Source organism: Lathamus discolor, chromosome 8 (assembly GCF_037157495.1).
Source record: "Lathamus discolor isolate bLatDis1 chromosome 8, bLatDis1.hap1, whole genome shotgun sequence".
Lineage (NCBI taxonomy): Eukaryota > Metazoa > Chordata > Aves > Psittaciformes > Psittacidae > Lathamus > Lathamus discolor.
In genome coordinates, this window is record NC_088891.1 from 14,053,231 (window position 1) to 14,078,531 (window position 25,301).

The 25,301-nt window shown below is 36.0% G+C and overlaps 1 protein-coding gene across 5 annotated transcripts in view; it reads left to right on the top strand.

Moving 5' to 3' along the window:
• UNC13C (unc-13 homolog C) overlaps positions 1-25,301 on the top strand; it is a 194,484-nt gene that overhangs the window by 80,407 nt on the left and 88,776 nt on the right. For 4 of the 5 annotated variants that reach the window (XM_065688905.1, XM_065688903.1, XM_065688904.1 and 1 more), the window contains 4 exons: positions 7,511-7,589; positions 13,892-13,963; positions 18,083-18,302; positions 22,474-22,701. In XM_065688905.1, coding sequence (XP_065544977.1) covers positions 7,511-7,589; positions 13,892-13,963; positions 18,083-18,302; positions 22,474-22,701 — 599 coding nt within the window. Of the gene's footprint in view, positions 1-7,510; positions 7,590-9,330; positions 9,380-13,891; positions 13,964-18,082; positions 18,303-22,473; positions 22,702-25,301 lie in introns of those variants that run through there. The other variant, XM_065688906.1, reaches the window with a different exon arrangement.

Genomic DNA, 25,301 nt, shown 5'->3' on the forward strand with positions numbered 1-25,301 from the left:
TATGTCAGCTTAAAGGCATTCCTACTTGTCCTGTCACTACATGTCCTTGTAAGAAGTCCCTCTCCAGATTTCTTATGGACACCTTTAGGTCTTGGAGGACTGCTCAGAAGTCTCCCTGGAACCTTCTCTTCTCCAGGCTGAACCCCAGCTCCCTCAGCTTGTCTTCATAGGAGAGGTGCTCCAGCCCTCTGATCCTCTTCGTGGCTTCCTCTGGACTCGCTCCAGCAGGTCCACATGTTTCTTATGTTGGGGCCCCCAGAACTGTTTTGCTTGTTTGAGAGACTTGTTATGTATTAATTCACTGCTTGCCTGAGGGCAGTGATGTCAGAGACTGATAATTTTACCACATGGCCTAATCCGTTATGAAATTTACTAATGGTACACAGATGGTGCTGCATGCACGTGATTACTCACTTCCTTCAGTGGCATATTCTCAATGGCAAAATGAATTTATTTTTTCTTGGATACTCTGCCAAATTCAAATAGATTATTGCTATGCAAAATACCTTCAAGAAACACACAAAAAAGTCAACATTACAGTTACTTTTCTTCCACTGAATGATGACTTGTGTGCCATCAGTTTTTTTCATCTTCTGTGTCACTTTGTTGTTGGGTTGTTGTTATTGGAGGTAGGGACAGGAGTGAAGAATTATATCTATATCTATATTATATCTATAACCTACGTAACAGGTACAGTTTGCCTAGCGCTATAGTGTTTAATATTCCAAAGACTGCACATGAAGACTAGTATTTCACTGTCAATACAGCATTGCCCAGTTTTTTAGCTCTGTTATTGTAGCTGTTCTCCAGGTTTTCAATAAAATTTGATCCCGTAATGCAGATCTGTATATTGATCTTTGCATCCAACTGATAGCCACCAATCTTTGCGTACGATTCTCTTAAATATTATTAGAAGGATCAAATTTTGTTCTTGTACAGAGAATTTGTGCATAGAAGAATTTCTGGTTTATGTTCCCAATGTCAGGGTTGTTTCAGTAAAGATGCAAGAAAAAGTACTAAATCTCTATGTCTCCAAGAGTAACATTGAGATGTGTGTTTTCAGCACACTTTAGTAGAACTGTATTTTTCCACTGGATCTCCTAGTGGATTGTCCTGCTCTCCACTTAAAAATGAAGTGTATCTTCTCAGGCAAGTGGACATTTATTGTTTATTTATCTCTGAGCTATGAGAGTTTGGTGGGTCAGCCTTTCCATGTCTCTGCTGGATATTTTTCACCTTATTGTGCACCAGTCCCCTTTTGCACTGTTACCTTTTAGTTTTGTCTGTATATTTAATTTTTGTTTTAATTAGTTGTATAGTTTCTTTCCTTTATATAGTGCTTCTAACTAAGTATTCATATTGGGGAAAAATAATTGACAGTATTTAAAAATGTTTTAAATTAATGTAAAATACAATACCTGCTCTGCTACCAGGAGTAACATGGAAATAATTTGCCTACAGGCCCTTCCACCCCTCCATCATGCAGGAGTCGTGTACCTCTTACCTTTATCCTTCTGTACGTGCCTGCATGCACAGAATACCAGTCTGCAGCCTAAGTGGCAGTGATTGGAATTTCTGATACAGCCCTTCTAAGTGTATCACCTTGCTTATGCACTTTGTCTTACCACCAGACCCAAAACATACACAGGCTCACATCTGTTCAAGTTCCTTTACTCCAGCCTTTCATATTATTAGCTCCTTCCATGTTTAAAAAATAGGGTCATCTTCGTTGTTGTCAATATCTTCCTTTGAACCTCACCCGTCATGCACTCCTAACATCCCAAACAACTGCAATGCCACCACTACCTGCTCTGGCTAAAGCTGCTTTTGCCCTGTTTCACTTCAGTCTTCAAAGAGAGAGGAACAGTTGCTGTTTATCCCAAATTATGCAGAGGCAGCTGTTGGACCCAGATGAATTCCGAGTTTGATAAAAGATTCACAAGTTCCTCATAAAGTCAGAATTCATATTACAGCACTAATGTCATCATGAACTATCTTTGTATTATGTACTCCTCTGTCTTTGATTCTTTCATTCTTACTATTCCCTTACAAGCCCTGTCATCCTTTTTTTGTCTTTGGAAACTTCATCATCATTCTTAATCCTGACATTTTTTTCTCCAAGGAAAAGACTATCAGTCATTCTTGATTTTTTTTTTTTTTTTTTTTCTTGGTGTATGCTGAACCTAAGTACTTGGTAAATGGGATCCAGTAAGAAGTTCAGTTTTAGTTGTAATTTTGTGTTACAGAGCAGAATAAAAATGGAAGTGATTTTATAGACATCAGTTGTCAGAAGCAGCTCTTTGTGGTGTAAGAATGCCTTATACATGTGATGAGCTGTAGTCACTGCTGGTGGAACCGCTCCTGGGTAACAAAGAGCCCTGAGAATCCGAGCATCTGAATTTATTTCTTAGTCTCTATACATTTACTTTTGTAACCTCAGAAATTTTGTCATGCTTTTGCTGAGCATTGTAGGTATGTCTTGAAGTTGCAATTTGGGTCTACCTTAATCATTATGTTCTTGAAAAGAAAATGCTAGTATCAAAACCATGCACCAAAGACTGTTTATGTGAAAATAGAAAGGAAATGTTTAAACAGCCTATGGATCTCTTTCCCTTTCTTACAGAATGGTGCAGGTAGATCAGAAGGCAGCATGGGAGAGACGGATTATCTCTTAATTTGATAGGATGAGAGTTAGGATAGTGCTTGGAAACTGGAGTGCTTGCTCTTAAGGGTTAAAATAAACTCTCCTATGCTTCAAGTAAGTGCTTTACCCACTTAACTAAGATATGAAAAGGATTACTTCTTTTTTTTTTTTTTTTTTTCCCTCTTGTAACTGTAATGAACTCAACAAACAGAAGCAGAGATGAATTTGAGGGTTTTTAATATAGCCAAGAGGCAATTTGGCAATTTCCGAGGGGGTGGGGGCTGAAGTTAGTATGGACTTGATGCATTAGAAGAATCAGATGAAAATCCTGAAGACTTTCAAAAAAGTGCACAAAGGGTTTGAACAAGATTATTATCTTTCCTTGTTTATCTGTCAAATTTCATCAATAACTTGAAGTTAGTAGAACTGCTTACTCCTTCCTCAGCTCTTCAGGAGTCCCTGATTGAAATTTTACAAGTCAGAATGATGTGCATAGATTAGTTCTGAGAGGTTCAATCTTCACCTGCTTACTAGCTACTACAAAGACCAATTAAAGTTCTCCTCTTAGTTTTCAAGTTTTTGTTCTTGTTTCTCTTGTTTCAGATCTGCTGTTTCTTTTGCTGATTTCTGAACTTCTTCCATTTCATCCTTCCTCTTAACTCTCAGATGAAGTGTGCTCTAGTTGTCATCTACACCCATAAGGAACTCTCAGCCTCCCAGATCCACTGTTTTCTGACATTTTGTATTGACTTAACTCTCCTTGATTTATGTTTAAGTGTCTTAATAAATATGTTCTGATCCAGCATTTGGTGGATTAAATAAATTGTCTTCACTGTCATTGAAGAATTTTTAATGTGGATTCTTCCCAGACTCATGTATAAGCTGGGAACAGTCAGTTATGTATTCCTGTAGATGTATTTCTAAATCCATGTGATAACGTGTCTGCAGAAATTAACCAGAAGTGGAAATCTAGTAAAGCTGTTTGGCCATGGTTCCATGATGATACAGCATGATGGAAGTTGACAGCTACATAAATATCTGGATTTAAAAGAGAAATTAAAAGGCTTTGTGGTGGGTTTGGGTTTTAATTTGTAAGGTAATTTCTCACCACCTTCATTAGGGTGCCACTGATGTTTCAGTATTGCTTTTAATGGGTTTTACCTCTTTCTGCTCCAGGAGGTTTCTTGATTAGATCTTACGATCCTGTGATAATGACAACCAGAGATGTATGTTGTCAAAGATAAACTAAATGCGGCATGTTATTACCTCCCCTGATTCTAGGAAAGTCTCCATCCTCGTTTTGCAAATGAATTTGTCATGTAGAGCTTCCTATCTTCACCTTATAAATTCTCACAAGCTTTATGCAAACTGGGTTCTTCTTTCCCCATGTTGGTTTCTTTCATTATGGCCATGTTGATACTAAGGAGGCCCTTTACACAGATTTCAAGGATAGTAGAAGGAATTCAAACTGAGGCCTTGGTTTTTTGGTATTGCGACAGTGATGATAAGAGAGTGTTAATTTTGAGAAGGATGTTCAGATTTTTCTCTTCCCTATAGATATTGAGACCAGGTCTGTCTTCCAGACAATTTTTGCAGCACTGTGAATACTGTCTTCATAAGTGTTACTACTGAATTCCTATGATGTAAGGATCAAGAATATTATCAAATGTAGTTTAATGCTGTTTTGCTGGTACTTGGTTTTAACAACTTTTTTTTTTTTTTTTTTTTTTTAGTTTGTGCCTGAGGAAGTCATGATAGTGTTTGGGGGGGGGGGTGTTTTGCTTAGTTTTTCAAAATACTGAAAAAAATAAAGGACAAGTTTTTACAAGCTGAAATGGTGGCACGTTGAGGCCACATCGCCTGAGGCTAGAATAAAGTTGGCTGGCATCAGCTCCCTGTAACGTGACAAGAAGCATGATGGGAAAAAGAAATTAGGTCAGAAATTCTTTGCAAGCAACTTTATTTTTTCTAAAAGCTGAGATGGCCCCAGAGGCCTCTTAGCACAATTTATAATATCTGTTGCTCTGCTTTGGTTTGCACCTGGGGATGCAGCATGCAACAGATTTGTGATCAGAAGGCAGAGGGAGGCTCAAAGCTGTAGTCAGAAAGTCTATTTTGCTGCCTCAGCTAGAATGAGCAGCTGACAATATATCCAAATGTGTGATTAATTTATATCCTTACTGTATAAATATGAGTAAGCAGCATAATTTCAAAATTTTCATGACATTAATATGCGTAGTCATTTGAGTACATGGCCTATCACATTTGAGTGGATGTAGTCCTTTAATATAGCTTAGTCTACCCCAACTTCTTGCATTGGCCAGGATAACAGGTTTGCTTCCATGGTGAGATTTGGCTCAGACAGTGTGGCTGCCTCATAATTATTTTCATTAACTTGCATCATTCCGTTTTTATGTTTTCACAAAAGCCACTGGCTACATTTTGTGATTATAATATTCAGCAACAATATTTTTCCTCTTCCCCTCCATATCCCTTGTTCAGTCTTCAGAAAACTCATTTCAATTTTGATGAGATCAGACCAGCATTTTAAAGATGCTTACATGTTTTATGTATCATATTTGACTACATAAATTTAAATTATGTTATAAACCAGACTCATCTAATCTGAAATATCATATAATCCTAAGAACTTTAAGAAAATTAAGTATCCCAATGACATAAAATGTCTGTTTGATACTAAGCGACCTCTTCATTTTCATCATTATTTTCTTACTCAAGACTGTGAAGCAGAATTGTTCAACTGTAGGGAAAAACTTCTTGCTGCTGCCTTAGGCAGTTTGTTCACATTACAGGAAGTTACAATATTTCAGGGGTGTGGATCATACATGCACTGAGCTTTTATTTGAGTAGGTAAAACTTCAAAGTATGGGAACTATTGAAGAAGGTGAACAAATACCCCCGACAATATAGACTCTATTGTGTCATTTTAATTTCATCTTCTCTGATTTTCAGTTAAGCTTCACCAAAGCTGAAATTTTCAAGTTCCCTGTCAAACACATGCTAAGAAAATAAGTTTGTTACTCTGCATCTATTGAAAGTAAAGCATGGAAGTAAATAGAGGCAGTCTGTTACTATGTCCATTTCTTCTTCAAGCTTGTGGAATAGAAAGGGGACCAAATAGAACTCAATTTTATTCCAAGTTCCAAGTGAGAGAGGAAAAAAATGTTGTACACTGCCTTAAAAACAAACCAAACAAACCGAACAACCCCCCACAACAATAACAACAAACCAACCAAAAATCAAAACAAACCCCAGTGATACAGAGTCTTACCAAAGGTCCAGCTAGCCCAGAATCCCTCTTCTTCTGCTGGTGGCCAGAAGCAGATACCTAGAAGTTGACAGAAAAGTGTCTGCATAGGATGAGATGGTATTTCCTTAGGATACTCTCCTCGCTTTCTAGTCTTCTAATAGGTTGCAATTCAACAATTGCTTAAGCCAGAGTTGGTGTCCTTTTACGTAATGCTCATTAATGTATTTCACTTCTCTTAAATAATTTGGATTCTGATTTATGAGTTCTGTTGGCATGAGTTACTTCATCTTGAAGATATTAGAAGTTGGAGATATTGGAGTAGAAGGCTATGTCTGTCCCTGAACTGCTTACAGTCTGGCATATTATCATAACCCAGCATTGATTTCAGTTTATATCAGTAAGCCAGGCTGTAAATCATGACAACTGAGGTGTCTGATTCATAATTCCTTCTGGATTTAGCTGCAGCTGTGGAACTGTAACTTCTATATCCAACAGGAATCGTCATCCAGAGTCCTGGCTTAAAAAAATACGGAATTTCTTAACTTTACTAATGGCAGCAGATTTTAATCCTCAGGTCAGCAAAAGAGTATCTGGGACAAAGTACTGACCCTTCAAAAGGAAGTGAAAATTATGTCACTAATTTCAGTTAAATCTCTTTTCACCCAATAATTGTGATTTCTGTAAATATACTGCTTACTGTAACATGTACTTTTGTTATATGCAGCAGCAGACAAATAAAAATGTAAAAACAACTGAAAAGGATATTTGAGACAATGTCAAGCAAAAAGAGCATGGAGGGGAGTATGTTGGATCTTGAAAAATATGGTATCCCCTCTTCTCTGAGAATCTCTAAATATTTCTGAATTACAGATCTGACAATACCTTGTAATCTTAAAACATCCACTGTGGAAAAAATTCAGGAGGATAATACCTTACCTATTCTGAAGAGTCAGGGAGAATGAGGCGTGTGGTTACTGGATAAGTGTGTATTCTTCTAAATCGTATTGGTGTGTCAGCCTTTTATTCTTTAAAGTGGCTCCAAGTTGTTCTTTGCTGTTGTTTTCACATTGTATGTCAGATCTAGTATGTGGTTTAAATGTGTGCTTAACGAAAAAGGTAAACCAGGCAAGAGAAAATAACGATGGTCGCCATGGAGTTCTCTTAAAATGTGACAAGTTCTGTTTCCCATAATCACAAGAACTCGTGAGAGGATGAGATTATGTATTCAGTTAGATATTTTGCTATGTATGACAGAGATATCCTGTACAGTGTTGACCTCCGTCTTAACTACCAGATGCACAAGACCTTTTGATGGAAAGCTACTGTTACAACTTTTAAATCCATGGTACAAAGCTTTAGGAGGTATTTAAGCAACCTTTCAGCTACACTTTGTTCTGAGTGAATGAGAGGAGAAGAAGACAGCCATGCTAAGAGCACTGTCACTAATTTTTCATGAGAATTAGAACAGTTTCTTTAGCTGAGAACTGTTAATTTTTTGTTTTAACTGTAAATGCAGATATTATAAGTAGTTCTTAGGATATCAATTTGAAAGCCTCAGATTTTTATTTTCGTCTCTGCCTTTTCAACTCCTACAGTGTTGGCCGTGGGCTGTATGGAATTGATAGTATGCCAGACCTGCGCAGAAAGAAATCTTTTCCCATTGTTCGCGATGTGGTAAGTAACTTCTGAGGCTATGAAATTTGATTTATTTCCAGTTGTCTAGAACTTTCTTGTAATTACTACTGTGCATGCAAGTTATAGTTTGTCAACAATTGGTTTGTGGAAAAAAGGTATCTTGAGCGAATGGATGGAGGCAGTAAAAAGCAATGATGCAGTTGTTATAATGTACTAGGTAAGTCTGAATATGTCATGTAATATTTAGATATTACTTGTGGATTCAAGTAATGTGAATTTTCTGCAATAATAAACTACTCATTTTTGTGTTGAATTAGCTTGTGAAGACAGCTGTTATTGAGTGCTTGGGATATACTGATTGACTTGATTTATTATGATACTGAAAAAGGAAGTTATTTTTAAAAAGTAACCCTGTTTCAGTAAGAATGTTTTAAAGACTTATACATACTTTTGGTACAAGACCAGGTATGTTGTTTTAGCAGACATTGCAGACAATAACAATTTAGACAAATTTCAGAAAAGTGAAAAGAATGGCAGTTCCTTTGAGATTTATTCTGACTTGCAGTCTAAACAGCATTAAGTAGAATCTCTCTGTGTGAAGAATTTCAAGTGCCGTTCACATTTCTCTTTCTTCTAGTAAAGTGTAGAATTCATAATTAAATAAAATACATATTTGGTGGTGGCAAGCCCCCAGTCCATTTCGTGTTGTAAAGAAATGATGGGGATTCAGCCAAAGTAAATGACTAATATAGTTGTCTTTAAAAGATCAATCTTTGCCAAATTATTGCTCAGTGTATTCTTAGCCTCTCTGTTCAGTCATTCTACAGCAACAATTTTGGAGTTGAATTCCTTCTGAGATCAATGAAAATTTGCCATTTATGACATACTAGAGTCTGCATTCATTGAATCCATCTTTTTGACACTAGCCACTCTACTGTAATTTGTATTGCACAAATAAAATTTACAGCCATGATGCTTTTATGCATATTAAATAGCACTTTGCTTTATTCTTAATTGTTGGAACTGTTTACAGACAGATAGAGCTCAGAACAGATTAAGACATCAGAATCTTAATAGTAACTATTCACTTTGAAAACCATGATAATTATCTAAATGTATCTAAAAAGAAAATTCACATTTTGAATGGTGCAATGAAACTTTATTATTCAAATATGTCAGTGATTATTGCTTTACCATCCAGTCACTGAAGGATAACTCCTCTTGAAGGAGTTCTACCTTCAGAAAGTGCAAATTACAGAATTTTAAAACTGAAATTTGTTCTGGAATTTTATAATTATGGACTTATTGTATAGCTCTTAACTGTATGTTCTTTAAATATCTACTTCTGACACTAAGCAAAATAGGTATCAGTTGATTTTATTTTTTCCAATAAAGCTGGCAAATTATTAATATTCTTATGATTTCTTTCCTATTTCGGCTGGATTTTTCAGGCTATGGTAAGTGCTTTTACACTGATACATGTTCTAAAATGTTCAATAACTTAGAGATTTTATAAATGTTGTATTTTATGATGACTTTTTTTTTGGAAAATAGAAATACTCTTTATGACCAAGAATTTAATCCTAAGTGAAGTTTTGCCTTATGTGAATGTGTTGTCCTTTGCATCATTTATGCCAAAATTATTAGAAATTGTTTATCTATATTTTCCAAATAACCTTTCTAATGATACAAGCAGACTGTTGAGGACCCAATCATGATGCTTCTCCTGTGGAAATGAGCAGCCTTATATTCCTAGGTCAAGAGAAGTGGAAAGTGTTCCCTATTCTTAAATCCTCTTCAACTAAATTACTTGATCTCTCTTGTAAAAGGTGAATTTCCCAAAGCATCTTAAGACTGTTAGGTACTATGTTGTAATTTTTTCTGATAAGTATATTAATGGTTCATGGAAATAATTTCTTTTTCCACAGCTTTGGTACTTGTAAAGGTCCCTTCTTATTTTCTTATTCCTTCTCTGCACTTCCAGTTTCTCTGCATTAGTTTTCATGCTTTCATCATGCTATCTCAATAGAAAGTGTAACAAAATTATGTACATCTTCTTATGAAGGTATCTTTGATTCCCATTTGTTTCCATAAATTCACATTTTGAAAAATCGAGTTTTCAACAGCAGTTGTGTTATTTTCATTCTTTTTCTCGTAAACCTTGAAGACAAGTGATTTCATTAATGCTCTGGGATTTCTGCTCTCTGTGCTTGTTTCGGATTGAGTCATTAGTGAGGATAAAGTAATCAAAGTCCATCTACAGGAGCAGTTCTCTTTGCTGCAGTCAGGTATTTCAGTATGGATCATTATTAGAGTTCTTATAGAATGTGTCTGACATAAGAGGGGAAGAGAATGAAAGAAGAAATCATCATTCAAGTGGAGTAACAATACAGCTGTTAGAATAGCAATACAAAGCATTTGAACAGACCTCTGTCTTAAGTGGAGTCAGAAAGAAGAGTTGAGTGCACTCATTGATGTAATTGCTGTAACTTCTACTTTTAAACAAATGTATTCTGTCTTTTGTACTAGTTAGAGCTTATATTTGAGGTGGGGCTACAACTGGGCAAAGGGGTGGAAAAAATTACAGTGAAGGTTAGAATTACTTAACTCACAATGGCCAAATATGTGTGTTGATCTGCCAGTAGACAAAGGTCCCTAACTCTGTTTTTCTTTCACTATGCTTTAGTCCTTACTTCAGCCAGATTTCTTCTCTTGATCATTCAAGAATATATTATTACTATGCTTTATCATTTGATTATAAGAACACAGACGTCTTGCTGCTGTTCTAAAACAGTCTGCTTGGTTCATAATGTTGAAGAGAACACACAGGATGAAACAACTCTCCATTCCAGCTAAAACAATAATGAGTAACTTTTACATTACATTACAAATAAACCAGTATTTGTCAAGTGGTAACAAATATTTTGCCTTCAACTTCCCACACACGCCCACTCCCCTCTTGTAATAATCTACAGACTGTTGTAAGGAGGGGGAAAAAGCAAACAAAGTGAAGGAAAAGATTATCAGGAAACCTGAAACCCTCTGTAAAAACAAAGGAATGAGTATTGCATGGCACAGCCAGCATTCATGAACAGTTGCAAAACATTACCCTGACTGCTGCTTCTTCACTGCTACTTTCACTGCTCGAAACAGAGCTTTCTTTTATTTCAGCATTGCAGGTGGCTTTTTTTTCACCTACGCAATTTTTTTTATATGACATTTTATTGTAGCTTGAATCAAATTCTCTTTTACTTACAGTTACCACTTTTCAATGGTTTTGCTAGGATTACTTCTCTTTTTTATTATGCTTTGAAGCTACTAAGGCAAATTCAGAGGTGATACATAACACAGCGTAGATACAAGTTAATGCAGCAGTCTAAAAGCGCCTGAACGTAAAGTAAAATAAGTTAATTTAAATCATGTATCAGGTATTTGGAGAAACATTTAAAAATCAAACAGACGGTGTTCTGCTTTGGCACCTTCTTTCATTGGTTTGGGGTTTGGTTGGTTGTTTTTTTTTTTTTTTTATTATTCCCCCCCAAAAAAGGAATTTATCATAGAATCAACTTGGCTGGAAAAGACCTTTAAGATCATCAAGTCCAACCATTACCCCAGGACTGCCAAGTCCACCACTAAACCCTGTCATGAAGGGCCTCATCTACATAGTTTTTAACACTTTCAGGGGCAGTGATTCCACCACTTGCTTGGGCAGCCTGTTCTAATGCCTGACCACTCTTTCAGTGAAAATTTTTTTCCTAATATCCGAGATCTCCCCTGGCTTGAGACCCTTTCCTCTCGTCCCACCACTTGTTATTTGGGAGAAGAGACCAGTCACCTCCTTGCTTCATCCGCCTTTCAGGTAACTCTAGAAAGCGATAAGGTCTCTCCTGAGCCTTCTCTTCTTCAGACTAAACAACCCCAGTTCCCTCAGCTGCTACTTGATAAGACTTGGGCTGTTATGAGGGGCCCAAATGCTCATGATGGCAATAGTACCAACATAGAGATCTTCACAGTCTGCAGGTGAAAATACCATATCTGAACATCAGTTTGAGAGGGTAAGTGAATCTTGTTTCCTGTTAGAGGAAATAGGTGAATGGCTTCAGGTTCCTTTTGCTCACGATGTTCTTTTGATGCTCTGGCAATTTGGTCTTCCTCCCTGGATGCTCCGGATAATAAGCAGCACTTACCCTTCTTCCTTGCTACTATTTAGAAACAGAAGGGCAGTAGGAAGAAAAGTTTTCTTGCTACATTCGTATCCTGCATCTTTGTTTCCCATGAGTCCGGCAGCAGTTTTCTCTTCATCTTTCCAAAATACTCACTTCTGTTTGCTTCTTTCCGTCCTTAAGCACAGACACTGTTCTTTGTTTGTTCAGTGCTTGTTTCTTAAAATTTCCAACTCATTTTTGTTTGCCATTTCTCACTTTGGTGTGTGGCTGTGGGTCCTGTGGCATTAGATTTTGTCACAAAAAGTTTGTTTCATCTTTCTTGTCACTTTGTTAATCTCAGTGGCGCACACCAATGGAATTTCTCATATTCTCAGAAATAGAAGGAAATACAGTCACAGAGAAGCAGAATTATTTAGTTATTAATAACAAAGTGGGAAAACTTAGAGTAAATTAATGGCATAGGCTTGGTAAGCTGCTCAGAGTTTAAAATATTAGGGGAAAAGGTTCTTTGCATCCCATAGTAACTGTAATAGGACAGTGATAAATGTTTCTGTGCCAACGATGACTTTCCTACTCTATAACTGTTATCACAAGATTAATAATTCTGTATCTATCTGCAAGTTTAATTATTATCAAGGGAAACTTACTGAAAATTGAATGCATATGTTCTCAGGGGAAAGTGATTGTTTAAAATTAATATTAACAGCCTTAATATCTCTAAATAAATTAAAAAAACCCAACCCACCAACATTTAAAGTGTCATTGTTATAAATTATAAAATTGGAAGAAGTTTGAATTGTTTCTCCTCAAAGATTAATGATGTGGTTCTGCTGATGCAAACCTAAGTTAATTCTGACCCAATATGTATTTTACAAAAATAAGAATGTCATATGCGAAATATCATTGACTCTTTCTGTAATAGCTCTGTAGGGGGCTACAGAGACCCACTTCACAGTAAGGTGAAAATCTATATCCTCACAACAAAGGCAACAACAAATTTATGGTTAGTGGGTGATATAATTGATCCTCCTCACACTGCTAGACTATGAGGGCAGCAAGCATGACAAAACTGATGCTGGATTACAGGAAAACAGAGATAAAGCAAACGCGCACAGGCAGGCTTGAAATGATTTAGAATCGGGGGAAGGATGCATAAGACCAATTTTGCAGGTAAAATGCAGTTATACATGAATGTTATGGTTAATATCTTGTACAGTAGAATAAATCCTACCTGTCTCTGTCAGGACAGAAGGATGCTGGTAGCAGAAGTGATAATCAAAGTTGAAATGTTATTTGGAAAACACACAGAACTCCTTTCCACAGGAATCTTTTTCCTTTTGATCATTATATTCTCTAATTCTTAAGGACTCATTTAATTATAGGGATATTGCAGTAAGGAAGATCAAATTTGTATATTAAAAATACTTTGATTGCCTTTGTGTGTACTGTGCTAGAGCAAATGAGATTGTCTCTATGACCAAGGATGTAGTCTTAAGAACTGGTAAATATTCGTAAAATACCCATAACATCATGTGGACTAAAGAGGACAGATTGAGTCAGGGTTCCATCATTTTTACTTCTCTCCAAGAACCAGCATATTTGTCTACATAGCTATTGATAGTATTGAATGAATATTGTCTTTTAGGGTAAAAATCACATTTTGGTTTCCCAGACTATTTTTATTGAAGACAAGAAGCATTTTATAAACGTACACAGTTTAAAAATACTCAGTGAATTAAGAAAAAAATATCTGGACTGACAACTTGAATTGCAAAATGATCTCCCATGTTGCTGAAGGCACAGACAGCTTCCAAATTAGGGCAGGATGCCTAGCCTTGTACCACATTAATTTGGTTGGCAAAGCGGAAAAACAGTGACAGCCTGTGGTTTAAAAAAAATGAGTCAAAAACCTCTGAATACCAGGTTTTATATTAGGAGTGGCAGTTAAGCTAGGCACTGGTGAAAGAAACAGTAATGATGATGAAAAGTGTGCTTGCATTATGTACTGAAACCTGAAAGGTTGTTGTGATGCAAAACATTAATTAAAAGCTTTTGTAACTCCTACAGTTTTGCTTTAATCCAATAGCATAATCAAGTATTACTTGCCTTCCATTAGGGTCAGTAACTGAAATTACTAGTATAATTTTTAACAGTTTTGCGTTTTGCCTTAAACAGACACTTGCAGCTCGAAAATCTGGTATTTCCATGGCAATGCTCATCCGGACCTCCATAAACAATGATGAAATGGTAAGTGGTTTCAATGACAGGTTTAAGTAATTTAAATAATAGAAAATGTTTTTGTTCAAAGTTTTTCCGAAATTATTTCAGCCTTAGACATTCCAAACTGGATAATACCAAGTGTATAAGTAACCCGTTTATTCTGTAGGAACATTCAAGGATCTTAACAGAATTTGCTGCCTGATACACAGTGACAGAAACAGGTTTGCTTCTGCTGACAGTTAGAAGACACTAAGCAGAAAACCTTTTTTTAAAAACAGTTTCTTTATAAAACCTTTCATTTTAAACTGACCAGCTGCACTACACTTTACCTGCAGGCTTTCAGGATCTCTCTCTGTTCATCAGACCGTCAGTACAATTAGAATGACAGGACTCTGCAAGATTTCTGTGTGATTATTAATTTTTTCCCAAGTCCTTATGGGTGGCTGGGACATTATTTGATTTTGTACTTGTAACTTCTTTTAATAACACATGGGATCTAGATGAAGAAGTATTTCATTTATACAAGAAGTGCCCAGGAGAATCTTTTGAGAAGTCATATTCTCATAGCTAGTAAAACGTGTGTGTTGTGGGTTTCCATTATTGACTTCACTTACTTTTTGCGAAAGAAATTTTATTTTAAACAAAAACACAACACACATCATCTTCTTCAGCAATACTTGGTGTGATGCAAGCAGATTTACATGGCTAAACTAAGCAAAAGTACTCATTTGAAGGAATAAAGGCCCCTTTTGTGTTCCTTATATTGCAAGTGAAAACACTGACATCTAGAATATATCCTATATTGGAAAAAAAAAAAGTGTTGAATTTTTCTTACACTTTTGTTAAGCTCGATAGTGGAAAAATGGAAGAGTAGAATATGTTGAGAAGTATTCTGGGATCTGAAACATATAACACAAGTACACACACGCCCATTCCTCTTCTCTAATTTATTGTGAACTTTCTGTGCTTATATGGTAATCCTAAAGGAACAATTTGGTAGTGCTCAGGGATGGATTGATGAGGTGGGAAACAGCTGGTATTTGAAACGGCCTTGCAGTAGGAGCCGTAGTTATTTTGTTCTGCTATGTCAAAATAACAGAAAAGTAGATAGAATGTAGAACTATGGAATGTGATAAAGGAGTTAAAGGCTAAAGTAAAATTACAGAGAGGAACTTATGCCATGTAAGTGGTGCAAAATAGAGACTTTGCAATTATAGCTGCTATAAAACGATCTAAGTTCAGTAAAAGTCCCTAAGATACTCCATATCTTTTACTAAAAAGTGTCTGCTAAACAAACAGGCAGACCATTTATAAGCATTACTACCTTTTATGACAGTAAATACAGGTTTAAATATTCATTTACATGCCTCCCCTCATGCAGAAACGATCAAGTTGTGACTTTGGAGGGCTAAAGGTGCAAGTTTAGTTGGCCATGTAAATTGCCAACAAATGCAGGAAAAGAGAATAATTTGAACTGTACTTGCACATTCTGACTTTAGTGGTACTGTTCAGGATGAAAAAGGTGGCAGTAAATCCCGGTGGAGAGCAAACATTTCTCTAATGCTTGCTGTCAATCAGGAGAAACTACTGAACTATGGTTCAGGAGAAATGGAAAGGGAAAATAAGTTGAATATATTTTTATTCCATTCTACTCTTTGGCCTTCACTTCAACCAGGCCAAAAGAAAAAATGTGTATCAGAGGTAGATACTTCTTATGAAATCCTTAAAGAAAACATAAGCATAAGCCCAAAGGCAGACAACAAATATAATTTCAATACATAGAAGTTGATTTGAGAAAATGTAAAAAGCTGATTCAGAAGGAAAGGTGAATAAGAAAAGCCTGTTTTATGCCAGCTCTCACTAAACATACTAAAGGGAAGTGGGTACTCTTCCCTACAGGATAAATGTAATGGTAAAGCTGGTAAAACTACTTGCAAGATAACTAAAACAAGTGAAAGGTAACACTTTTCTTCTTGATCTGCAAGTAGCCAGCAGAACTTAATGCCCTAAGGCATTATTAAAACTTAGTAGAGCAAGATTTGAAAACAAAAAGAGCAGACATTTTCAGGCATAAAAGAACTCTCCAAATACTCTCTACAAAACCAGAAGTGCAGTCACTGATGAAAGTTAAGGAAGAAAAGTCCCTTTCAGCAAGTTACTCTTCTGGTAAAGGCTATTTTAGTTTTTATTCTTCTTCAACTCTTTCTGGAGGGAATATTAGTGACTCTGATGGAAGCAGGTCATTTGGCTGTTTAGATTCGGTATGGAAATTCTTTGAGGTAATGCCTTTTATTAAAAATCAAATGCTACTTACTCAAAAAATTAAAACCAGAGGTTAAATGCTTTGAGCTGTGCCACCTGACATTGCTATCCTTTTGGTATAACCCATTCATGATAAAGTGAGTTTGTAGGTTCTCAAGCACTGATCCAAATGCATTTTAAACAGTGTCAAAGTATTAACTTCAGTGATGCTTAAACACATGATTTCAGTTAAGCATTCATTTAATTGCTTTGCTTAACAAAAAGATATAGCTGTAAGTGTGTGAAAATAATACACTATTGACATTTAAAAAGTATATGTAGTCTCATATATTAGAGAAATAAATTTCACTTTGGAAGATAAACAGATAACTAAATAATTCTCCTTTATGTTAACAGTGCTAAATACTGCCATGCCCAGTGCTCTGTGAATAATAGATACATTTAAGATACAATAGGTAGATACATTTAAGATACAATAGATACATTTAAGCAGGGAATAGTATTAGGAATGAAAGGTCCTAGATAGTAATATGAAAAAAAAATCTACTTTACAATTCTAGTTTGCTTTAACAACTGAATTTTCAGCTTAAAACTTCATTTACCCTCAGATGTTTAGTTCAAGACCTATAGAGCTGCGCCGTTTGTTACTTAGTGCCATTTCAGAAATAGATACATGTTGCTGGCAAAATTACAAGATTATTTATACTGTGAGCTTAAACTGTGAAGTTGAACAGGGTAAAAGGGTAGTAGTTGTACTGATACGACTAGAGTTCAGGAGTGAGAGTGTAGTCTGCAAAGGAATCTTCAAAGATGGTGGTTTCTGAGAAACATGATTTCTCAACAAGCTGCATAACTTCACTTTAGGTTGTTTTTGAAGTTTTCTTTCTGACACCTGTAGCTGGTAGACTGTGATGTGAGAGGCAGAGGGTGGAGAAATGCACAAAGATGAAGTCTGCTGAGTTATGTGGCCATGAATTAGCCCAGTCCCTCTGCTAGGTCAAACCAGTGCTAACCTTTGCTTGCTTTCAGGGGAGTTCTGAGGTGGCTAATTGTCTAGAGCAGGCTAAGAAAGCACTCTGGAGAGAATTCTGTATTTGTTTTAGCTTTTCCTGCTGTATCGGCTTCTTTTCCTAGTTCAGTTCTACAGTGTTCTCAGGGGTGCTAGGGTAAAATGTCCATGAAAAGTCTGACTACATTTGTTGAGCCAGGCTTCACAGGACAAATGTTTTTAGCATGTAACTATGAACTTTAGTAAGAACTGCTGCAGCCTAAGCTGCTTAACATTTTGTTTTGTTATTTGTGGTGCTTTAACCTATAAATCAGTAGATTTATGTCTGTGTTTTTTCACATGGTAACAGAAATGCTTTAATTGATGGTTCTGTGCAATGTTATGCAGATATGCATACACACAAAAAATATTTTTATTGGGCAGTTTATTATTAGCAGAATCTCACATGTTTTAGTCGAGACTCAGATACATAAAACCAAGAGCATGTCAGTGTGTTGTTAGGCTAATATCTTGCATTTGTCATATAATTACCACTGGGGAATATTCAAATTGTGGGAGTGTTAACACCTGCTTAATTGAGCAAGTAAGCCTTGCTTTCTATACTATTAGAATGGAGGCAGTGATTTTAAAGCTCATTTGGACAAACCACACAGATTCCAAGATGTTCACCAGGTGTACAACTAGACAGTCATCTAGGGTTCTTTTGTCTTCAAAGTGCAAGGCAAAATGAGTTAATTAGTATTTTGCAAATTAGTTCATGCTTCTATGTGTATTTTGATATTTTGTAACCTTTTAAATGTAAAGGTATGTGCTTTAGCTCCAGTTCACTCATATTAACCAGTACTTCAATCTAAATCTTTTTATTTATTCAACAGAAAATACATGTCTTCAAGAAGACACTGCAGGCTTTGATCTATCCAATATCATCAACTACACCTCATAACTTTGAAGTCTGGACAGCCACAACTCCCACATATTGTTATGAATGTGAAGGTCTCCTTTGGGGCATAGCCAGACAAGGCATGAGATGTACTGAATGTGGTGTCAAATGCCATGAGAAGTGCCAAGACCTCCTAAATGCTGACTGTCTGCAGAGTGAGTATTTCCTGACAGCTAGAGCTTTGCAGTACTTAACACCTTTTGATTTTGTGTGTACACTCAGATATTCCCCAAAATGAAGAGCCAGATCATCAGAAATTAGTGAAAGCATGTTGGTATTCATTGGCTAAGGATCTTTCCAGAAACTTTGTGAAATATTGACTTTTAATTTTGGTTTTGTCCTTGGAACATGATCAATGTTGCTGGTCAGTTACAAAATAAACTTTGGCAGCACCAGTACATTATTTACTTTCTCCTGCCAGTGTCAACATCCAGAACAATTTGTTACATGACATAAACCCTCCTTGTTTTATTTAACTTCGAACAAGAAATGTTAAAACAGAGATAAAAAATATTCCTAATACTTACTGTAGTCACATTAATGTGCTATAAAATAGACAAAAATACAGAACAGTAAATAGAATAGTTTCACAAGTAGAAAAGAATGCTTCCTGTGACAATCAAGTATTATAAAAGTATATTGTGCAGTGTTAATATGATTGCTGGTGGTGAGTTTTCAGAAGTCTATCAAGTAAAGAAGGTACTTGTGAATAGCTTCTTCAGTAAGTGCAAATAATATCTGTTATCTACAGAACAGCTGAGCTGCTTTTCATGGTTCCACAACCATGGAGGTGACATGAGAGATGTATCCATCCCTGTATTAGTTGAAACTTGGCTAAAACCTGGAACTGAAAAGCTACAAAAGACATACAGATTCAAAGTATCCTTTTTTATCTTCCTTTTCACTTATCTGAAGAAATACTCAGCCCAGGAGTTTGCTGGCCCATATCACCAGCCATAGAAGATGTAACAAATGGCTCAAAGAGCTATATTGTCTTAGAAGAATTTTTACAAATGTACAAATGATAATGCTGAGAGAGAGCCTGCAAAAAACAAGTAGGATTGGCAGTCATCTGTGGTGTCAAGTTTGAAAGCATTGAACAACCGATTCTTCAAAGAGTAAACCTCTAGGAGGCAAACTGCAGATAAAAATAATACTTAACACACCTAAGGGATCCAAATCTTCCCATTGCTATACAAATGTTTTTGAGAATCCTGTCACATATTTTTGCAACAGATGGATCATTCAGCAAGTTTGAATGTTATATTACTTTGAAAATTAACTTCATGTGCTTTGTTTCATTTATGTTAAAATATTTAACGTTTCACTAAAAGAATGAATTGAGCAGTGTAGTTGGTTCTATAAGAAGCTTACATTAACAGTATCATAAAGTGAAATGAATGTGGTTCATTGTGGGTTTTCTTATTACAGTCGTCCTTTTGGCCATCTCATAATCACTAGGACATATTGGCCTCCAAGCTTCTGTAATTTTCTTTTTTTATATGCTTAATGATTGCTAATGTAGACTGTAGACATCTCAAGCTCTTTAACATCAATATCTAAGCTTGTTCTAAATTAGATGTAAGAAAAATCAGTAGTACTTTCATTAGACCTCTCATCTTCAGCAAGATACCCTTTCTAATAGTAGGTGTAGTATTAAATCAGAATTGATTTTAATCATGTTGAGTTTGTATCAGTCCCTAGGGTAAAAGGGGCTTGTTCGCTTCCTTTGCAATATAAATTAGAATATTGTCTTAATTAGTCTGATCAATACTGCATGAAAAGAGCTGTTGATAGACTGTCAGCAATAGAGGATGTGAAAATAGCTGCAATAAATAATTTAGTATAAATAGAAGCCTATTCTGATTTCTCTGTGAAACTTAAAGCAAATTTCTTTTTACAGCAAATTCCAATTTTATCTGTACTGTCTCAAAAAGCAGCAAAGTTTTCAATAGGAATACCTTATTGCCACTCAGGTTGTGTCCATGGTTTATCATTTCATCATGATGCTGTATTTGTACTTTTAAAGTAAGGGCAGAAAACATGAGAAAATGAAAAATGTTGCTTTCCTGCATCTTGCAAGAAGTACCTGTCACTCTTTCCAGGCAGCTCAGAAATCATCTCTTTTGTGATAAAATCCCTTGAGAATTTTTAACTGGTATTTGATTTCATGGTAGCGTTTAATTCATTTTCTACCAATTCATAGTTTTTCAATGTGTAAAACTCTTAAATCACTAGAACTTTAGTCTTCTGCATTAAAAAGAACAATTAGCTATTCAAAGAGATTTTCAGGAATTATCAAGATCTTCTTTGGCCATTGCAAGCTGAGAATGCCTCAACAAAAATAATGTAGTCAAAAGAAGAGAAGGATATTTGACAGTATTGTAGAGAAGGAACTGTGTTCCTCATCATTATTGAAAAATCTGAATTCTAACTGTGTGGTGAGTGGTTCAACATAATTTTCTCTTAATTTTACTATCCATTTAAAGGGAACAATACTTTGATCCTCCCAGGCATCGAGGGTGGCTAGATGGGTGATGCCTTCACAACCTTTTGGAAGGCCAAAGTACTTACTGCTGCTAGTGATAACAGCGACACATTGTGTGATGATGATTGTCACACTATGAGCCCTGGAGTAGTGTTTAACAACATGAGCTAAAATTCAGCAATACCTGTAGCAAGTGATTAATGTGTCATTGATTACAAAATTTGTAGTCTCCTTGCATCTTGCTTAATATGTCAGTCTTGTCAAGACTTGAAATAACTTCTTTAGCACTGCAGAAATCTTTTTGCTTCCAATATTTGTAATACCATTTTAACCACACTGATTCTGTTCTCATGCCCAACTGCAGGATGGACATTTGTTTTTTTTCTAGAGTACACTTGAGTTATTCCAATACAATATGTATAGCAGAGACATTGAGCAGAAACACTTTCCTCGTTTTATAAGGAGAACTTCACTTTGGCTTTTAAAGGGCCTCTGAAATCACTTATTATCTTTAGAGAGAGAAATCTCTCCAGAGTTCTCCTGGGAAAAACTGTGAATAAAACCTGTAATATGTCCCAGACAAATCAGCAAATCACCTGAGTATTTTCTTTGTTTTCTGACTTAATTTATAGGTTAGACCCTTAAGTTTAATATCACACAAGCACGGGTCTGGTGCAGTATTGCTTGCAGAAATTCCCTGTATGGTTCCAGTGTTAGAATTCTTGGAAAAGCACTCCCTTAAATCTGTACAGCTACAACCAGAGTACAAAGCTAAGTACATGTCTACATTTTGGTAAGCAGAGCATGGAAGAGTGGCTTTAATAGCCATCAGAAGACTCCACTCCTAACACTGAGCTTTGTGAAGCTCTCCTTTGTTGATGCATGATGTTTAATGAAGGGATGGAGTGCACTAGTGATCCAGACTGAGGATGTCAAGTCAGCGTTACAGTTAGGATAGTCCCAAATTAATATAAATGCTTAAATCCAGGGAATGCTTACATCCAGTAGATTTTGAATGCTTTGTTAAATGGATTTATGTCATCATTAACTTTTTATTAACACTGTTCCTGGAAGGAATGAAAAACTTTCCATGAGTCAGGCAGCATCAGCAAATGTTGAGATGTATCTGGAAACAGTCAAAGTTGCTATGTCTGTTTCTTTCTCCTGTTCATTAGATTTCCACTGTGGGAGAGCATAGCAGGTGTCTAGATTAATGTCCTTATTGTCAAACTAAAAATTCTCTAAAAAAATGCAGTGGAAACATTATCTTGTTTAACTACTGTTTCTGTTAATCTGGAGGAGTTTTTTGTTCTAACAAGACAAATACGGTTTCTTGTACTATCCTACTCCAAAAGGAGAAAAAGGAATGAAAGTGTTGTTACATCATGCTGACTTAGAAAGGAAATTAAAAAAAAAATATTTTAAGAATTATTCATATATGTTTTACTGAGGCTTAGCTAGTAACAAGTAAAGGGCAGAGCAGACAGTCCTAGATACTGCACACTTTTACACACCTTTCTGGAGGAGTCAGTATGCATAATTACTTGGGAAAAGTTGTTCATATGTTTGGATGTTTTCACAGTACAGGTCAGCACTGAATAATACTGATTCAATAAATATTTCCAGGTATAAAACATACTTTATTGAAGTTGAATATTAACCTGTCATGTTAAACTGATAATTTTAGGTATTGCAAAGAATAAATACAAGAGGATTGATATCATCCAGATGAAACACACATCTTTGAGTACTGCAGTACTAGCAATTGGCTGGAGAATTAAAGGAGAACTAAGATAACAATTCTTGTAAAAAGGTTTTGACCTTTTCTCTTATTTCAGGAGCTGCTGAGAAGAGTTCCAAACATGGTGCAGAAGATAAAACACAGAACATTATCAGTGCTATGAAGGAAAGAATGAAGATCAGAGAAAAAAATAGACCGGAGGTGTTTGAAGTGATCCAGGAGATGTTTAATATTTCCAAAGAAGACTTTGTACAGTATACAAAAGCAGCAAAACAAAGTGTTTTGGATGGCACATCCAAGTGGTCAGCAAAAATAACAATCACAGGTACATTTTCTTCTGAACTGTTTGCTCTAAGAGCCCTTTCTTTCCCAGTCTCCTGGTTCTGGAATAAAATTTATTATAATTAGACCTGGAACTGTGTTCAGTTGCATACTTGGTGCATCCATAAATGGTTGAATTTATAGCATGCTAGCTGGAAGAGTTGTAAGTTTCAGCTGTTGGCAAAACTACTTTATATTCCACTGCTCTAGGAAGGAAGATAAATAGTCTTGTTGTCTCCTCTTTGTCCTAACAATGTCTTCTGTGCTAGTGCTGAGCTTTTTACCATCAACTGCAAGAGTTCACAATTTTGTTTATGGGTTTTTAATTACTCTGATGCTAAGAACACTGCATCTTGCAATTCCAAACCCATTTATTGGAAACTCATCATCCATTCTTTGTTGAAAATCAATGTTTGGAAGTGTTTCCATTGTTACATGGTTTCGCTGCTAAAACCAGTGTGTGTCACCTACAAAAACTCTAACCTGTGCACTTAAAAAACTTGGAAATTGAATTTTCTACCTTTTTAAAAAGCTTCCAAATGAGGAACTCCAGTGGGTTTTGAACCCATTTGTCAAAATACTTCGCAATTAGTTTGCAAGAACAACTGGCTGACATCAAGCAAGATGGAAATTTACAAGCTGAATTGCGGCAAAAATCTTTGCACTGTTGTTGGATGGGATTAAAAAATTAGAGTTGTGATTTAGTAATTGCAGCCACTTGGATCTACAGGTTTCTGTTAAGCTATCTTTTCCAGCTATGGCAGCTGTTATAACTGAGAACAAAAATAAACTGGACTTAGACCCACATCTTCAAATCACTGTGTCACAAAGTGTAAAAACAATATTTTCAAAACTAAGCACAATCAATCACGTTTCTCTCACTCAATATAATAATAATATTCTTTTGTGTGAGAGCCAAAAGGGGGCTTCTTTACATAAAAATGATCTCTCTTTTTCTTGTCATTTCTGGTGTTGTATATGTTTTATAATGTACATAATTTATTAGTACAGTGGTACATTTGTAACTTATATAATTTTTTTAATATATCAAGGAAGGGTCATTGAGAGATGAAATGGCCGTCTGCAGTGTGAAATTTAAAGCTGGCATTCAGGAGGGAAAGGAGAAAAGCATCTGTTAAGTAAACCATGAACAAATTATTCTGTGAGAGTCGGTAGGTGTGTTATTAGTTACGCATGGCCCTGTAGTCCAAACTAAAGCCCAGTCACGCTTGGGGCAATATGTAAAGCATACACAGAGCTGAGAATAGCAGATATGTGCCAGGAGAAATCGGGAGAAAATCTGAGATTGTGAGTTAGACTGATTAGGAAAAAGGGAGGCCATTCTGAAGGTTGTGGGACAGTGTCTGAAACACAAAGAATAGCTGTTGAATTTTGGGAGTGTCACCAAGCACAGGGGTTATGGAGACATACATCAGAGAAAATAGTTAATTCATTCTTACTTTTAGTTCTGCCTCGAAAGGATACTCAAGGCTGCCTTGTATTCAGGCCAATATAATAGTCAGCAATTCTGGAAGACACTGGCACTTAATTCTCCTGTAAATAGGAGAGGAATCCTTCCTTGCCTTCTAAAAATTTCCCTTTGGATTTGCAGTGAACAGGGAAGACAAAATACGTTGCAGCTTATTCCTAAAAGGTTAGTCTTTTCAAGAATGAGAGCTGAACTGCTAAGTGAGAAGATGCCATTGTTATGTAATCATTTTTCTGAGCACACTGGGGGAGCTTCATTAACCAGAATGATTGGCATTACAGAATTTTAACTAAATGTTGCCACCAAGACAGTTGAAATATGTGCAAAAAAAAAAATAAAACCAGGCTCTGCTGATGCTGGGAGCCATGGCATGTGTTCTAGCTGCAGCTGTCTGGGTTCGGTAGGCTGCTACTTGATCTGCTTTCTGCTGAGATTTCTAGTTTTATGAGTTATGATGGAAAATCAAGTTGTGTGTATTTTTATTTGCCACAAAATGCACATACAGTAACTATACACCTGCATTAACTGTCAGAAAAGCAAACAAATACATGAGCAGCTAATGATAATTGATCTGAACTGTCACCCTGTCTGTGATAGAATAGGAAGCAATCTGAAAATCCTCATAGTACATCCCTCACATGAGGAAAACAAATTACAAAATCATAACCATGCCTCTCATGTTTAGTTTCATAATCCACAGTGCAGATTTTTTGCCAATGGGAGCTATTATTTTGGAAATCTTAGTTTTGATCTTTGGAGAAATTTTGAGAATTGTGATTCATTTATTGGGGATGGGGGGTGGAAGCTTTCAGGATGATTAGTCTCAAAGTTATACAACAATATTACAGTTCTTGCAGTGCTGATTAAACAAAAGTTTGAGAAGCATATCTGAATTATGCATGGCAAAAAAAAAATATTTGTTTTGTGCCCTGTAGTGGATCTTTAAATTTATTACCCTGTTAAACCATACTTGTAAATTTTATATAGGCCAGAGGGCAGTTAGCCGAGGCTTGTCGATCTCTAGAGTAGCAGGTGCTGAGAAAATTAATCCAGAAAGCTTTGTTTTAGGAGACCTCAGTTTGAGGGCTTTGTTTCCTGTTGCTGTTGTTAGTGTC